Source organism: Taeniopygia guttata, chromosome Z (genome assembly GCF_048771995.1).
Source record: "Taeniopygia guttata chromosome Z, bTaeGut7.mat, whole genome shotgun sequence".
Taxonomy (NCBI): Eukaryota; Metazoa; Chordata; class Aves; order Passeriformes; family Estrildidae; genus Taeniopygia; species Taeniopygia guttata.
The window spans coordinates 81,396,536-81,414,580 of record NC_133063.1 but is presented as its reverse complement, the minus strand read 5'-3'; the positions used below and the strand labels follow the sequence as shown (position 1 = coordinate 81,414,580).

Sequence of the window (18,045 nt, the reverse complement as noted above, 5' to 3'; positions counted from 1 at the left end):
TGTTAAATGCTGTGTTTAAACTCAGCAATGGAAAAAGATGTGATATCAAAAAGTGAGGGATCCCTTGTCAAAAATTTAGGGCTTCCATTCTGCTGTGTTTGGTTGGGTCTTTATCTTGTAAATTTATGTAACTCTCAGAGGAACAACCTTCCTAAAACCTGGGGTAAGAGGCAGCAAAGTGTCTGGATTTTGCTGCTTCAGGGTCAGTCTGGGGAAGATGCTGCACAGGGAGAAAGTGATTTCTCCTCTGCCTGAAGCTGGGAAGCATTTCTGACGTGGTGCTCTGATTGTGGCATCTGATTGCAGGAGGGATATTGTCCCTTTTCAGGGAAAACTGCCCAAGAGCTAAAAGAAAGCCTGATGCCATGGTTCCTGATGGTGATTGGAGTAAAGGCATTTATTTCCATAATTTAAAAAAGGCCTAAAAAAATAAAACATGTGTTAGCACACTAAAATGACAGTTTTGATGGGAATTCTTCCATAAATTGTTCTGGCAGATGGAGAGGAATAGCTCTGATGAAGTGCTACATGCTCCCCCAAGTCCTCCCAAAAGATGGGAAAGAATCAAGATCTTAAAATAAGTACAACAAACTGAATTTACCAAATTCTTAGCATGAGAATAAGAAGCTCATAAAAAGTGCAGTTATCTTGCTCTCTGTAGCTGAATACTGTGAAACTGGGTACTGTTGCAGGAGTATCTAAAAAGGATATTAAACTGTCTCAGTTTGGACGATTTGGTGATTAAGATTTGGGTGGTTTATGATCACACTGCACATTATAACTTAAACCAAACAAGCATGGCTTTGCAGGCTTATTGCCATGTTACCTGTCCATGTCCCGTGAGGGGGTTGTGATACCTTGAGAGGACACCTAGAAGAGAGGCTAGGCAGAATAAAAGAATAAAGTAGGTGTTTATTAAAAATATATTAGGCCAGAAAGGGTTGTTTTGTCTAACTAAACTGCGAGGAGATATATATAGCACTTTATATGAAGTTCAGAGTTATATGCTGATGCAGTACAGAATCTGGAAAATATGAAAGCTAAAACTTAAGGCATCATTTCCCCCCTTGTGGAGTCTCTATGCTCAATATCTACTAATAATAGGTACTTAATAATAGATAAATATTTATCGATTTAACGATAGTAAATATCTAACAATAGTAAATATCTAACTAACTACTATTGATTTTCTATTGATTATCTAAACATCTAACTAAATACTATAGATTTAATGATAGTAAATATCTAACAACTGTAAATATCTAACACTAGTGAATATCTAACAGCAGGGAATATGTTATAATAATAAATATCTAACAGTAGCAATGTTTTGCACAGTCAGCTATCATGCAAAGAAGAATAATGAATAATATGAACAGTTCTTTAGGCATAGAAGAGGAATAATTTATGCACATTTTCATTTGCATCACTCTCTGTTTTTTCAGTTCTTTCAGGAGCAGAAGCCTTCTTAAGCCAAAACCATTAAACCCAGCATCTGGCTGTTTTTAGTGACCTGATCTCTCTCTGGCAGCTACTCGGACATCCTGATCGAGCGGGAGGTGCTGATGCAGAAGTACATCCACCTGGTGCAGATCGTGGAGACCGAGAAGGTGGCGGCCAACCAGCTCCGGCACCAGCTGGAGGACCAGGACACGGAGATCGAGAGGCTCAAGTCGGAGGTGAGCACCAGGCAGCCACTGACAGGAGCCTTCTGTGGGTGCAGGGCTGTGGGGATGCCTTGGGAGGCCACCTGGAGCACAGCTAGACAGAGTTAAAGGAGTACAGTTGGATTTATTAAAGGGCCTTCAAAGGATACGCCTTGGGCAGTGCAAGAGCCTGGCCATGGCTCCACCAAAGGTGCACCCAGGGTGGACTCAAGACGGACTCCAAGTCACAAGTTCTCACACTTTTGTGAGTTTTGGTTCATTTCCATATTGGGGTTCAGTGCCCAGTTCCAGCTTCAGGTGATGCAGTCCCATCCTCCCAGTTTGCTCTCCTCAATTTGCTGTTTTTACACTTTTTGGCCTGAAGTTGCAAAGGTGTCTTTGGTTCTGGGGCTGGAAAAGGATTGTTCTGTGTGCCTGAGCTGTGAGGAGAACTTGCTGAGACTTGCTGAGAGTTTTATACTAATGCAGTACAGAGTCTGGAAAACACAAAAGCAACAACTTACGGCATCAGTGGCATTCAGTATTTCTGTAGTATTCTGTGAAAATGGCAGAACCCAGCGAGGTTAATATGTAACAGTCCCAGTGACTCCTCAGATAAATAATTTTCTTTGAAATATTGGGGTCTGTTGGGCTGATTGGGTTACTTTTCCCAACTTCCTGTGATCCTTTTGTCCTGTTAAGATGACACACTGCTTTGCAGAGTGGGTGCCACTGATTTCTCTGTTTCCTCCCTGCCTTCAGGTGAGTCTGGCTGTGATGGTGTTAAGGACTGTCCCAGTCTGCTCTGATCCCCTGGATGTTGTTAAAAACCTCCTTGCAGTCCCAGGCTGACAAAGCCCAAAAGGCACAGCGGGGCAGAACCTGCTGGTTCTGGGTCTCCTTCCAGCTGTGCTGGCTTGAAGTGCTCCAGTCCCTGTCCCCAGATGTGTGCTGGTCACTCTGTGCCCCTTCCACAGGCTGGGGAAAGGGAAATTGTTGTTCTGTTGGTTCTCCAGCCAAGAGTTTCCTTAACTCGAGGAAGCATTTAATGAGTGTTTGGTTTTGTCAGATTGTAGCACTGAATAAAACAAAGGAAAAAATGCGACCTTATCAAGGCAACCAGGAAGATGAAGATCCAGATATTAAAAAAATTAAGAAGGTAAACATGAAATCTTTTGTGCTTAAAGGGAGGAGGGTGGGATGAGGGGTGTACTTCCATTTTTTGGTCTAGTTTTTGGGCTTGTTTTGGTTTTTTTTTTAAGTACAGTTGAATAGCAAGTTTTTCTTTGCCCTGCCCCTGCTTAAATCTCTTCAATTACATGTATTTTTGTGCCACATTTAATCTTGTGATGTATTTGCATGAAATCCTTCATGAGACGTGTCTGGTTTCTGACTTTTTCTGGGGTGTGCAGTTTGAGCCAGGATCAGCTTTGAGCTGATAACTTAGCGTGAGTTTTCCTTTTTGTGTAGGCCAACCCTTTACAGAATCTGGGAATGCCCCTTATAGTAGCAAGAGAGCTTTGAATCTGTATGTAATTCACTGTATTCTGTGTCTTGGTCATTTTGACAGTTGGGCCCCTTTTATTTAAAGTTATTTTTTCAGAGTAAACAGATACCAGTGAAGTTTTGCACTTCTCATTCATTTTATGAAGATTAATGATCTCCACATCAATATCAGGGCACAGACATAATGAAATTTCCTGTGACCTCTTCTGTAATCTTTAATCCACTTGCAACTTCAGTAGATATTGTGCTTAGTTAGATTTTTCCATTACATAGAGGTGCTTTTTAAGAATGCCAAAAATCTGTCTTTTTGAATACCATGTTTGTTGCCTTGATGTCTGATACCAAGCAATGTATTGATACCTAGCTTTAAATACCCATACCAAGTGTTATCTGTTCAAATTGGAAAGCAAACTGAGCTTAAAAAAATCATTTGAGAGTTCTGCCAATAATGATATTGAGTCTGTGCTGGAATTTGTTATCTGGAGGAATTGCAGGATACCTTTGGGGTATAAGAGAAATGTTTTAGGGGGAGGAAGAAGGAACTGCACTCCTGCTGATGGGAAGGGGACAACACTCCAGTTTGCAGTGAAAGATTCCTTTCTGTGTATACCATGCTTTACAGTCTGTTTCCTGGCAACAATTACGACCCTTAATGAACAGAAATGTAAAATATATTTAATTACAGAACAATTACATATCAATAAGGGAACATTTTTATTTTTGAGCAAAGACTTTTAATTTTGAGACTTATTTCTACAGCGAAGAGCTTATGATAAGTCTTTGTGTTTTGTTTTTTTTTTTACTTTCTTTTCCTGCGTGATCCCTTTTTAGGTTCAGAGCTTTATGCGGGGCTGGTTGTGCAGAAGAAAATGGAAAACCATTGTCCAAGACTATATTTGTTCTCCTCATGCAGAGAGCATGAGGAAGAGGAACCAGATAGTTTTCAACATGGTGGAGGCTGAGTCTGAGTATGTGCACCAGCTTTATGTCCTGGTGAACTGCTTCCTGCGGCCCCTGAGGATGGCAGCGAGCTCCAAGAAGCCACCCATCAGCCACGACGACGTCAGCAGCATCTTCCTCAACAGGTACAGAGGTTTATTTGGCATTTTTTTGGTCGTTGTTTTTGTTTTGGGAGGTTTCTGTGGCTTTCTGTTTGAGGTTGGGTTTTTATTTGTTTGTTTTGTTGGGTTTTTTGTTTTTTTTTTTAAGGTTTGGGATTTTTTTTGGGTTTGTCTTGTTTTGTTTGGGTTTTTTGGTGGGTTTTTTTGGTTGGTTTTTTTTTTTTGTATGTTTGTTTGTTTTTGGTTTTTTGATTTTTTTGGGGGTTTTTTTTGTGTGGGTTTCCCTGGGTGCTTGTTCCCACTGTGGTTCAGCTGAAGGCAGAGTCCTGGCTCCTCTTTTGGCTCTGGTGCAGGTGGTGTCACTGAGCCAGACACATTTCCAGGGCTGAAAGGCAAAGGTGCTGCAGGTGATGCTGTTGGAAGCCAGCATGACCTCCTAACCTTCCTGCATTCTGTGTCTTCATCTGCTAAAGGAAAAAAGGACAGATGGTGCCTCTTGGGGCAGTTCTCATAATCCTCTGTCACCTTTCCTGTTTCTTTCTTTCTCTTAAGAGAGCAAAACTGGACTTAGTGGCCTCAAATGATCCTGATGAGACCCCGAGGATGAGAATGTCAAAGCTTCTATTTTCTGTTGTCCTGCCTAAGGAATCCCCTTCCCTCTCACTTGTCTTTTCATATCCTGCAAAAAAAGAATTGCTCTTTCATTAGGCATCCAAGTACTGCTGTAATGAGCATGTTCAAGCAGCCCAGGAGGCATCTAACATTAGATACAGGATTGGGATTGCATCCAAGCCTGCCCCAAACTTCTGAGAAATAGAATATGTTCCTTTAGTCATGAGGCAGGTTTCCTTTCCCTTGTTAGAATATGAATACAATGTTAGAATATTTATATTGAATACGATGAGTCTTTTAGAAGCACTGAGCTAGTATTTTTAAACAATGCAGTAAAAGGAAACACTTATTTCCATAACAATAACTGTCTTCTGGTTTGTTTTTTTTCTAGCAAAAGAGGAAGAGATGTTTCTCTGTGAATTATTAATCAGAAAATAAAACCAGAATTGTCTTTTTGTTTGTTTAAATACTTGTTTTTCAGTGAAACAATCATGTTTCTTCATGAGATATTTCACCAGGGCTTAAAAGCAAGAATAGCTAACTGGCCTACCTTAATTCTAGGTAAGTTACTTTATTTTCTGTAGGGGTATTACTTTCATATTAATTTTTGAATATTCAGTAGGGTTTTTGTTTTTTTTTTTTTCTGAAGACATTACTTCTTAAAAGTCCCTTTTGAAGGGAATGCATTTGCAGGGTTAAAACCACAAGATCAGGTGCAGTGGGAATCCCATGTGGGCAGTAATGATCTGTACATGAGAATTCCTCTGCCCTACGCATTGATTAGACCTGTGTTTTTGGTAATGCTATCTGACCATTAGGTAATCAGAACAACCATCACTGGGCAGGTGAAAGAGCTATGTTTAATGTTTCTAAATTGTCAGTGTATTGGAAACAGAACTGATTATAGTAATTCACTTCCAGAGAAAATACTAGAAAACACATTTTCTTTAAAAATGTATTTCAATACATGGGGGAAAGAGAAAAAAAAAGGTATTTTTCTGCTTTCTCTAGCTGACTTATTTGACATTCTGCTGCCAATGCTGAACATATATCAGGAATTTGTTCGGAATCACCAATATAGCCTACAAGTGCTGGCAAACTGTAAGCAAAACAGGGATTTTGACAAACTCTTGAAGCAATATGAAGCCAACCCAGCATGTGAGGGCAGAATGCTGGAAACTTTTCTTACCTACCCCATGTTTCAGGTACTCCCTGTGTATTCTTTGTGTATTTGGTTTTACTGTTGGGTAGATTCATTTTGTGGTACTGACATTGCAATCGATGGAAGGCTCGTCTTGCTTAACTAGAAATACTCTCCAGAAAATTAGTTTGGTGTAATTTATTTTGTTGTTACACCAAGATTCTGCCTGTGGTTCCTCCCCAGCTCTGCTGGCTCATCTTTGTTCAGTCTCAGGAATGCTGAGGGGGAGTGTGGGATGAGGATGGCAGCAAAGAAAACTGGCAAGGAGCAGGTCCTTGTCTTAGGACCCCAGGTGATAAAGCCCAGGGAGAGATAATATTCAGTAATTTAGAGCACTCATAAGCACCTTTCTGGGAATACATTTTATATCTTTCTCCCCACTTTGCTCTTGAGGGACTTGGTCTCTAGAAGATGAAAAATAAACTGCAAAAGTTTTGAAAACTGCTTACCCTCCTGATATTTTACTGTCATCTGCCTGGAGTAGACATTTGCTGCTGTTTTAAGATGTCTGTGAAGCACTGGCCTGAGAGTTTTATGTGTTTTTCATTTAACCTGACATTTTACTCATCAGAGAATTAGTGAACCCCCTCAGTTTGTGCAGTTATTGGCAAGCCATATAGAGAAAAAAAAACCACAAAGGGGCATCAGTGACACTTACGCTAATGGTAGTTACTCATATTAGCCCAAGGAGCCATTAGCACCTGCAACAATACTTTTTTAATTTTTGAAGTGGTATATTTTAAAGTTTCTATGAGTGTGGGGCTTCTTTGGGTTGAGTTGAAACCAGGTCTAGAGAGGGAAGGAGATGGTCCTGCTCCTGTGTGATGAGGAATGCTATTATGTCATTGCTGATGACTTTCCACATGCGCGTAATGTTGCCTCTCCTCTTACATAAATCTTGTTGTGTCAGACCAGTTATGCTGCACCACCACTTGGTTAAAAGCTCTGAAGGGTCTTTCTTTTGGTGGTTAAAAGCTCTGAAGGGTCCTTGTTGCCCTGTAGCCTTTAATGGTCAAATACCGGATATTCTTCCATCTCCTTTTGCGCAATGTGAATGTTACCCGAATGCAGACAAGTCACCTGGTATTTTAAATGTCCAAAGAAATTTACATGCTCATAATCTATTAAAATTGAGGGAAGGTATATATGGATTTACTGATATTATGTCTTATTGTTTTCAAGATTCCCAGATATATTATAACACTTCATGAACTTTTGGCTCACACACCACACGAACACGTTGAGAGAAAAAGCCTTGAATTTGCTAAATCTAAACTAGAAGAACTTTCAAGGTAAGATTTTTCTGCCTTATGCTTGATAATTTTGAATTAAATGTTTTGAAAAGAAAAAACAGTTTTTCTTTATTTTTATTTGGTTTTGCTCTTTTAAAAAAATATGCATTTCAAAGAAAATTATCAAACCCAAAACATAAGATACTGAAAAATAACAAAAATATCTCAGTGTAATATTTTGTCTGTTCTATTTATATTTTTTGGCAAATTTAAATTTCCAAGTGCCTCCTTGTATTTTGGTTAGGGAGAATTGAAATCACTATAGAAACCACCTACTCCTTCGTTATGAACAGAGCAGTTTTCTTTACATAAAGAAATTTTATTTTTCTTAATTTAAAGAGATAAGGTCATTTAAAATAATCATGGTCTTGCAAAGCACTTAGTTCTCTGTCTGTGTCATAATTTTAGCGTGCCAGCGTGAAAATTGACTTTCATGCATACTTCAAATAATGCCAGATAAACAGGAAGGAAAGATAAATTTTTTTGCTCCCTGTGGAAACCTGCGCAATGAAACTCTTCCCTTAACCCCCAGACATTTCTCAGATTGTTGTGTGGTGTTTGTTGGATTTTGCCTGTGTGGTGTGCCCATGTGAAATAAGTGATTTGTTGCTGTACCCCTATGGGTGTTCGTTGGATTTTGCCTGTGTGCCCATGTGAAATAAGTTAAAATAAGTGGTTTGTTGCTGTACCCCTATGGGTGTTTGTTGGATTTTGCCTGTGTGGTGTGCCCATGTGAAATAAGTGGTTTATTGCTGTATCCCCCTCTGTACCCTACAGGTGTTTGTTGTACTTTGCCTGTGTGGTGTGCCCATGTGAAATAAATGGTTTATTGCTGTATCCCCCTCTGTACCCTACAGGTGTTTGTTGTACTTTGCCTGTGTGGTGTGCCCATGTGAAATAAGTTAAAATAAGTGGTTTGTTGCTATACCCCTATGGGTGTTCGCTGGATTTTGCCTGTGTGCCCATGTGAAATAAGTTAAAATAAGTGGTTTGTTGCTGTGCCCCTATGGGTGTTCATTGGATTTTGCCTATGTGCCCATGTGAAATAAGTGGTTTATATCCCCCTCTGCACCCTACAGGTGTTTGTTGTATTTTGCCTGTATTGTGTATGTTGTGTGCCCACATGAAATCAGTGATTTATTGCTGTATCCCCTTCTGACCTGTGGTCCCAGGGCTGTCAATCTCCCCTAAACTCGCCCCTGATTCCCACACCTCCTCCTGATGCCCTGTCTGTCACCCAGCATCCCATCCCATCCATCTGGAAGCTTCCACAGAGGGCATGGTGCAATTGGATGAGGGCCTGGGATCCCTCCCTTGGCTTTCCCTGACTTGTGGCCACCCCAATCCCTCACAGCCAGGACCACCCCCAGTTCCTCTCCATTGGTGGTGGGGAAATCCACTCCCCTGTCCCCTCCCTGCTTTATAACCTGGTGGAAGCCCCAAGGAGGGGCTGTACTGGCTCACAGGAGCTCCAGGTCCCTGAGGAGATTTATCCCCATCAAGTCAGCTGTTTTCTCCAGTGGTCAGCTGTCCTTCAGCCCACAAGGTACTGCCAGGGGTGATTAGGGATGCTCTCCACTGCCCATTGTGCCCTTCTGGCTGGACATTTAACAGCAGCATCAGGTGTCCTCTCACCCTGTGAGAAATGTGTTGTTCCTCTCTGGGAAATGGCAGTTTTCTGCTGTGAACATGTGAGACCATGGGTGAACTCCAGGGTACAAATACTTGATTCACTAAAGATGTGTTTGGAGAATATTTAGTTGTAGAAGATGTGCACGAGCAGATAAATCTACCTTTGGACTGGCTTCATTGCATAAGTCAGAGTTCATTGCTGGTCCAGCTGATTCACCATTGAATACTCAGATCTGGAGTCTGAGACTAACTGATCCTCTCTGCTCATAAAGTCAGTAGAGGCCATAAATGTGAAATAAACTGGCTCATTTCCATCCCTTTAAGGTAGTTCTGAGGGAGGAGGAGATTGCAGAAAGTGCAGTCCAGTCCCACTTCAGGAAAATATCATTGCAAGATCTTACAAGCTCCTGGGTTGGTTCTGGGTTGGTTTCAACACTAAAAAAAAAAATAAAATAAAAAAAAAAATTATTTTTCTCTGTAAGGGAAAAATGGCTATAAAAAATAGCAGAAAGGAAGTGGTGAAATATGAAACCTATGGCTGTTGAGGGAGGGAAAAAGGAAAGGAAAGGGCTAATATATTGAGATGTAAAGATGCAACAGGAACAGAGTGGGACCCTAAAGCCTTGGAGAGGAAATCTACATGTGCCCTACACAGTTCTAGGCAGTGCTTCTCTGTTTGTGGCATTAAGTTCTCTTCTATCAGTTGTGAAGTGTTGCAGCTTGGTGGCATCTCTCAGATGTATTCAAGAGCAGTCAATATTCTGCCAAATTTGCTCCACTGCTGAAAAATCAAAATGATCACAAGAATGCTTTGAAAAGGAGAGGCAAAAAGGCAGGAGACCTGCTCTGGAGTGAGGAGGCACTGGGTGGGTGTTCTCTAGCAGCTGGTGAAGGGCATGTCCTGTGTCTTCAGAGGCACAGCAGGAGTGAGGCGTGTTTTGGGGAGATAAAGTGCATTTTGCCTTGTCCCCAACAGAGTGATGCACGACGAGGTGAGTGACACAGAGAACATCCGCAAGAACCTGGCCATAGAGAGGACCATAGTGGAGGGATGTGACATACTGCTAGACACCAGCCAAACCTTTATACGCCAAGGTAAGACATTCCTCTGCTAACCTGCCCAGTAATCATGGAAAAAACTGCACAGAAGGCAGCAGGGCTGCCTTGGTCAGGCTGGGCGCTGCACTGGGCACTTGTCAGCATCCTGAGCCTGCCCCCTGTCCCTGCAGGGTGAGTCACAAAGTGCCCCAAAACCAGGTGATTTTGGGCTGTGGTTGGACCTCAGTTCTGTGCTGTGTGCTGCAGGAACCACTGAAATCAGCACGGGAGAGGCAAAGCCCCTCTGGGACTGTGATTCAGGTTCTGCCTGGACTGTGCTCCACTCCCCAGGGCATGGAGCAGGGCAAGAGCAGCACTCTTCTCCTCTCTGTCTATTGATGGTAGCTTTGGAAACTCTTTCTGTTGAAAATTTTTAGTTACAGCAGAGGTGGAATTTATTGTTATGTTCCAAAAAACTCTGCTGGAATAACATTTCCATTTTAAATAAGGGAGAGTTTTTTGCCAGGAACTGCAAATTGGTTACAAATCTTGCTTGGTGGTGTTGACTTTTAACTGCTTATTTTTCTCCCATTATGTATTACATAATGTTTTACTTTTGAATCTCTTGAAGTCAGTTACTGGGTTTGTACACAGTTACTACAGATCTATAGTGCAGGATTTTGACAGATCTAGCTCCTTTGAAAAGCATTTTAAATATACTCAGGAAAGGTTAGGAATATAATTTAGGTGCATCCCTTCACGAAACCTTTTCCAGATAATCTAAGCAGAGCATCTGGTATTTGATGGGGCCATATTGCATCTGGTAATTAATAGGTTTTCTGTACATTTTGAAATGCATTTTATGCTGCTTTTGTAATAACGTACAGTATTATTTTTACAACACACTAACAATATTGTTTTTACAAATCCTATTAAATTACTTTATTCTTCATTAAATGTATACATTTGTTATCTCTGAGGTGTTTTAAGAGTTATGAATATGACTTTAAGAAAAAAACCAAGTTGTTTTGCACCCACAGCCAAAAAAATACAATGCCATGATTATCCTAGGTTGACTTGTACCATGAAACCTGATTAAATTTTAGGGTTTATTTTCCAAGATCATTACTATATGTAATACAAATATGTATTTTTATTTATCAGGGTTTTCCCTTTAAAACTTACTGGTAATGTTTTGCCTGTGTACTCACTGCTTCATCAGTAAAACTTAAAATTCTTTTCTGCAGGAATTAATCTGTATAAATTACTGTTGGCTTGTTAGGCCCAGACCAAACCCTGTAAATAAATTAAATTCAGATTTATTTCTAGGCACACAGGCAGAGGATAGTTGGCAGGAGTGTGTGTCACAGAAAGTTTATCAGCTTATCTGGTGGAACATCCACTGCCTGTGGTTCTGTGCAAGGGCAGAAATCTGAATAAAGCAAATGAAGTAATGGAGCCCATTTTCCTTTTACATCTGACAGTAAAAGGAAGGTCACTTTGGCAGTGGTGTCCATCTCCTCTGGTTTCAGTTAGGCTTCCATTTGTTGTGTTGATTAGTGTAGATGGGCAGAGGAACCTCTTTTCCAGCTTAAAACAGGAGAGACGTGCCATTACCTTTGTTCAGGCTTTTTATTTCTGGATGTTAGTTACATTTTTTTTATATATTACACACTTTACATTTTTAGGAAGAGATTGATTCTGTTGAGTTGTGCATGTTGAGACCATGGGAACGGTCCTGGCAGTGTTTTGCAATGCAGATTGTGAATTATCCTTTGAGTTTCTTGGGGTCTGATTTTCCCTGCCTCTTACTCAGGTACAGATTTTATAGTCAGGCACACAAACAAGCAACGAATGGTTTCTTTGTGAGGCTGAAGGACACTCAGGGAGTCTCAAAACTGCTGGCATCCAAACAACTGGACACCTCAAGCCCCTCTGGTGCCTTCAGACACTCTGATGTGGATGTACCTCTGCTGATAAAGATATCATAACCACAAAATCACACAACAGCTGGAGCTGGAAGGGACTTTGGAAATTACCCATTCCAGTCTCAAAGCAGCACCACTGGAGGAGGTTGGTTTCTGCCATGTCCAGTCACTATTTTGTTTCCAAGGACAGAGATTCCACAGCCTCCCTAAATGAGCAATCTCTTCTGGTGTTTAACCCTCTGAGCAGTACAAACAAACAAAAAAGAGTAAAAGAGTCCAAAAACCTGCAGCATGGGGAAAGCCAGGCTGAGTTGGTAAATCAGACAGTTCAGTGCAGACTTCTGAATGCTTAGGTTTGTTTATAAATACAGCCTTTTGTATTCTTTGGATTGAGCAAAGGCTGAGAGGGTGACTATTGAAGCACTGAAGTGCTGAAAGTGCTTAGGCTTATGGCTGGATAAAAATTCATGGGATTGCACTATTGTCCAAACTATACTGTTAGTGAATGTTGTAAAATTAGCTTCACTTGCTCATTGCATCTGTAGATTGGCCAGTTGTGATCATTTTTTTTCCCTTAAGAGGAAATCTGTGGTAGAGCCAATGCCCAGTTTTGTTAACCACTAAAGCCTGATGAGAATGCCCAAGGTCCTCTCTTGGTGTCAGCCATGCAGAATGTGTAGGAGATGTGTTCCTCTCTGCAGATTTGAAAGAGAGAAAATGCAGTCTCTGTTTTCTGCTTTTAGAGAGAGGTTTGCTCTCTTTTACCTTATTAAACAGTATTTCAGCTCTGTGCAAGAGCATTGCCTAAACTCAGCCCATTATGGAGGAACAGAGCATGTTAATCCTGAAAACATTCTAATGAAAATAAAAATAAATAAACAAACCAAAGTTACCTGTAAACTTCTGTAAGCATATCATATTTATAGGTACAACTACCCTACAAAACAAAGCAGAAACAAAATTTACAGATTGAATATTGCTACCCTAAATGTGTAGATGTAATTTTAGGACTAAAAATACCCTGGGAATTTTGTCTGGGAGTGGTTTTGAATGTGCTGGCCTTGCAGTGTGGCTTGAGGGACAGTCAGTGTAACATGGGAAAGTCACTGTTCCAACATATGGAAATTATCTCCTCCCTGTCTCTTACAGCTGAGGCAGGGTGGCTGTTTGTCCAGGGGAAATGCACAACAGCCAACAAATATTTATGGGTTTGGGTCAGAAAGTAAGTGAATCTGAAATGTTCCAAATTGTTTTGCAAAATTCTGGAGCATAACTCCACTGTTCTGTTTTGGTGACACAACTTGTCTTACACACTTTCAGCCTAAATGTGAAGTGTCTGTCAGAGAACACTGTTCTCTGGCAAATTTCCTGCTGGGTATTTTTCCATGTCAGTAGAAGTTTGCATATTAATAACTTAAGGCTACTTAAATATATAGAGAGAGCTAAGTGTAGAAAAAATGTGGATAAATAGCACCTTTCTCAGTTACTGCAGTTTCTTTTTTTGTTAATTTAAGACTGTGTATGTGAACTTTGAGAAAGATAATCTGTTGGAACTCAAAATGTCCCTCAGACATTTTTAGAGGTTCCAGGCCCTGGTCGGAAGCGTTTGAGACCCTGGCAGGCAGCTGAAAACAACTATAATTTTAAGTTTCAGCCATAAAATGATTTACCAACTTTGAAGGTAGAACAAAGAGTCACAAAAGTTTAGATATTTTAGTAGAAGTAGTTAAAAAGTAAAGAGAATTTTTTTTAATATTATACAAAGAAATTATAACACCTATACAAAAAATTTTTTACTTTATCCATAAACATCAAAAATTTTAAAATTAAAAAAATGTATGCCAGTCCTATTCCTCCTCTTTCTTCTTCCTTACCTCCATATTCTTAATAATAGTAACACTTATGAATTAATTTAAAATTAAAAAACACCATTTAATATAAATAATAAATATTTTAAAAACTATAAACATATATCACTATATCATATAAAAAATAACAACCCTAGACAGAAAGAAAAAAAAAAAAACCAAAAAAAGTATCAAAGGTGTGTGTGCCTCTACCTAAGCTACTAACCAAAGAACAACAGCCAAAAAAACCCAATCTTTTAAATAGCTTACAATAAACTGCCTTAAAACCAAACAACAAGAAGCTACAAAGTTTTTTTTTAACTCGTGCTTTTAAAGAAAAAACAAAAAAAACTTTACCACCACACAAAACCCCTTAACCAGACCGGGGTACCAACAATAATCCTTTTGACAACACAGGGTAAAAATTGCTAATCTAATATTTCATGGGCAATTCTGTCAGGCTGGCATTGTGTCAGGATGCCACCACTACTCTGAGCTTTGATGCAGCTGTGCCATTTCATGTCTGGAAGGGACAGGTCAAAGCCTTCTCCTCCTGCTTGTTCTGCTGTGCAGCTCCCTTTGCATCATCCGTTTCTTGGTGCTTTTGTGACCTTGCTCCTACCAGGGAGCTAAGCCAGCTGCCTCCAGACTTATTTTCCTGCTGGTTTAGCTGTGTGAGTACCTGATGCTGGAGCAAGGCACTGGCTGGAGCCAGCGTAGAGGTAATAGTGAGGCGAGATGTGTGGGAAGGAGACTAGGAGGTCTCTTGGCTGCCCTGTCTGCCAACAGCAAGTTGTACGGTAGAAATCTTTCTGTTTAATCTACAGAGGAGTTGCACTCCCTCACCAAATTTAACTCCTGCTCCAAATTTGGAGGCGATACACATGGTGGGATCAATCTGGAAAAGCTGGTCACAGACTGAGATGTGAAACGGCAGAGAAGCAGAGCTGTCCCCAGCCCGGAGCTCTGCAGAGCAAAATTCAGGCTTATGTAAGCAGGTTCAGTTTAGTCCTGGAGTGTTTTACTGGCAGCACATTTCAGATGAGCTGTGGAGTACTGACAATTATGCAGTACAAGATAAGAAGAAAAGTGCTTCTTTTCACGTGGGCATGCACACAGACTCCTTTCCATCAAAAATAACTTTTCCATGTTCTTTCCATTCTGTATCCCTTTGGTTTGTGTCTTTTGCAAGTGTAGTGGCTGTCACAGTGGTGTGTGCTGTTAAGCCACATTTTCTGATCAATGGCCTCTTAGTGTGCTTAATTGCCTAATCAGCCCTGGATCTAATCCTGCCATGCACGCAAGTGTTAGTCTAGACTGTACTTGAGTCTATTTATGATAACAAAAAAAGGGAACTTGTGCAGTAAAAAAGGGATTTACTTGTGCTTAAAAGAGATGCTGATACTCATTGATACTGGAATGAAGAGTTGTGTTAATTAATGTAATAGTATCCAGTGAATTAACGACTTGAGCACTGCCTACTAAATATTACTGTAATGCATTAAATTTTACACCTTCATTACCAGGTTCCCTTATCCAGGTCCCCTCAGTTGAGAGGGGAAAGCTGAGTAAAGTTCGGCTGGGCTCATTGTCTTTGAAGAAAGAAGGAGAAAGACAATGCTTCTTGTTTACAAAACACTTCTTAATTTGTACGAGAAGTTCAGGAGGAAAACTGCATCTTCTTAAGGTATGAACTTTATATTAAGATTTAATTTTCAAAATGAAAACACATCTTTGGTGAGCTGACAACATTTTGCTGTTTTATGGGTTTCACGTGAGCATTGCATTAGTGGTTATAAACAAAAGTGGGGTGGTGCACAATGTTTAACTGCTTTGTCTTTTCATTGCAAATAATAGCATTCAGCCAATTTTCTTTTATTGGACCCAGTTAATTCTGGTAAACTGGGGATTAGAAACAAGGCATTGATGTATCTATTTGTTTGAAGTAGTGAATAAATTCAGTGTGTATAGCACTGAATTTAATTCCGTTTTCAGTGCATAAATCAGTCAGTACAACCCTGCAGAATTGCCAAAGAACATTTTCCAGAGCTCTAATAAAATTAATTTTCAAAGTCAATTCTGTTTTCCTGAACAGCGTGTTCTCTTAAAATAAAATGTCATCTAAGAACAATCTCGTTACATTTGTTGAGAATCAGTCTTTCATAGTGCTGGCTAGTGGGTAAAGAGATGTTGGTAGTTCATGGAGTGGGTTATGTTGAATAACCAAATTTTAGCTTGGCATACCAAGAGGTTATTAAGGGTCATGTGCTTTCCCACTTTGCACCCCTTAAGTAGTTCAAGTACTTATAGAAAACAAATAGTGCCTAACAGAACCTTTAAAAACCTTGTATGTATTTCACTTAAATTGAAAAGATGAAATTCTAGTTCACTTTTTTGGAACTCGCAAACAAGTCTGTGTTTGGCATAAATTAAAGTGTGGTAAAACTGAAAGAAGTTTTGTGCATTGCAGTAGTGATCTGCTGGATTAAGAAAACCATTATATTTAATCAGTTTGGGTTTAGTTCTTTAGGGAAAAAATGTGCATCATGGAATTGATGTATTTCTGTAGAGCTCTGAGTAATGTAAAATGTTATAGTCAGGCCTGTCAACATTTAAAAAAACCCGTGACAAATGGGAATAAATAACATTTGTGCGAAATGTGCTTTGTTTCCACAGACAGGAGGTGTTCTGTCTCTGATGGAGTGCACACTGGTCGAGGAGACAGAAGCCAGTGATGATGATTGTACGTTAAATTCAGCTGTCAGTAGTAAGTACAGTTTCCAGTTTCCTAAAATTAGTACCCTGTTTTATTTTTTCATTAGAGCAAATAGATATCTTGTTGTGAAACCAGTAGAATACAGTGTAAAACTGATCCAGTAGAATCGCTGTTCCAATAATGGACATGCTGGCTTGGATGGGGCATTGTTTTTTTGTACTTGTTCCTGCTGTTAACATCCCTTACTGGTTTTCAGGAGGGTTGGCTGGAGAAATGTGACAATTTATTTGCTGGTGTTTTTATTCACGTTCACCCAGAGCATCTCAGAAAATAAAATAAAAATAAAAAAATCTAAAAATAAAAAAAAAAGGAAAAAAAGCCTTAAATAAGCAGTAGATACTTAGCTTTCTGAAATAGACAGGAGCTGAATGATTTGGAAGAATTAATGGGAGATTTTTTTGCCTTGGGCTCCCCAGAAATCTGGACTGTGAGCTTGTTCAAATGGAATTGCAAAATACAGCCTCAGGATGGTTTTATTGTTACTCCTTTTGTCTTCCATCCTGCAGTTTGTCAAGTTTTGCACTTGAATTGTGAAAGTAGTTTTATTAATTTGAGTGATACTTGTAGTATGGTGAGGATGTATTAGCATACAAGTGCTATCAGAAACTTCATCTTGGAAGAGCAAATCCCAATATTTTTGTGCTTGCCACATGTGAATAACAAAATTAGTTGCTGGATACTTAATTGGCTTTGCCCTTTATCAGAAAGATGTTTCATATCATTTCCATTGTAAATGAAATCACTGTTTTTTTCATCTTATGCTGTGACATTTCATGGTGTGACTTTTTTCCTCCCCCTCTGGCTGTAAAGCAAAAGGTTCTGGACAGGTGTTTGGACATCTGGATTTCAAGCTGGTAGTGGAGCCCACGGATGCTCCTCCTTTCACTGTTGTCCTTCTGGCCCCGTCACGGCAGGAGAAAGCTGCGTGGACAAGTGACATCAGCCAGGTACCCCAGGGCTTTTCTGTCTTGGTGTGGCAAGCCAGGTGTGTGCTGAGGAAGGCAGGAGCATCCCCTGAAATGGAAAATGCAAACCCCCTCTCTCCAAATTATTATAATTTTGAAACTATGGGGCTCTTAGGCAAAGATGTGGGAATAGGAATAACAGTTCTTTACTAAGAAAATTATAAATACAAATGCAATAGTACAAAATAAAGCACTGCCAGAGTCAGACAGGCCCTGGCCCCTGTGGGTCAGGGAGGTGGCAGCAGCCCCATCCCAGGGTGGCTCAGCCCTCCTGCAGTGCCAGCTGTGCTTCTGCTGGAGCAGGATCCTGCACAAGGAGGGAGTTTTCCTCTGGAGCTCCAGGGCTGGGGGAGATGGGCCTGGGCTCCTCTGGGAATGCAGTGGGAAGAAAGCTGCTCCTCTGGGAATGCAGTGGGGAAGAAAGCTGCTCCTCTGGGAATGCAGTGGGGAAGAAAGCTGCTCCTCTGGGAATGCAGGGGCCAAAGGCTGCTGTGCTGTTCCCAGGTCAGATTGTATCCAGGTAGGAATGCTCGGCTCCTCC

General features: G+C 40.4%; 1 protein-coding gene across 2 annotated transcripts in view; it reads left to right on the top strand.

Moving 5' to 3' along the window:
- The window catches only part of RASGRF2 (Ras protein specific guanine nucleotide releasing factor 2), a 130,574-nt gene that overhangs the window by 47,758 nt on the left and 64,771 nt on the right, over nt 1-18,045 (top strand). For both annotated transcript variants that reach the window (XM_030257413.4, XM_030257414.4), the window contains exons 3-12: nt 1,532-1,679; nt 2,716-2,805; nt 3,984-4,237; nt 5,307-5,386; nt 5,837-6,030; nt 7,209-7,318; nt 9,927-10,045; nt 15,290-15,450; nt 16,440-16,530; nt 17,350-17,486. In XM_030257413.4, the coding sequence (XP_030113273.2) occupies nt 1,532-1,679; nt 2,716-2,805; nt 3,984-4,237; nt 5,307-5,386; nt 5,837-6,030; nt 7,209-7,318; nt 9,927-10,045; nt 15,290-15,450; nt 16,440-16,530; nt 17,350-17,486 (1,384 nt within the window). The remainder of the gene's footprint in view (nt 1-1,531; nt 1,680-2,715; nt 2,806-3,983; nt 4,238-5,306; nt 5,387-5,836; nt 6,031-7,208; nt 7,319-9,926; nt 10,046-15,289; nt 15,451-16,439; nt 16,531-17,349; nt 17,487-18,045) is intronic.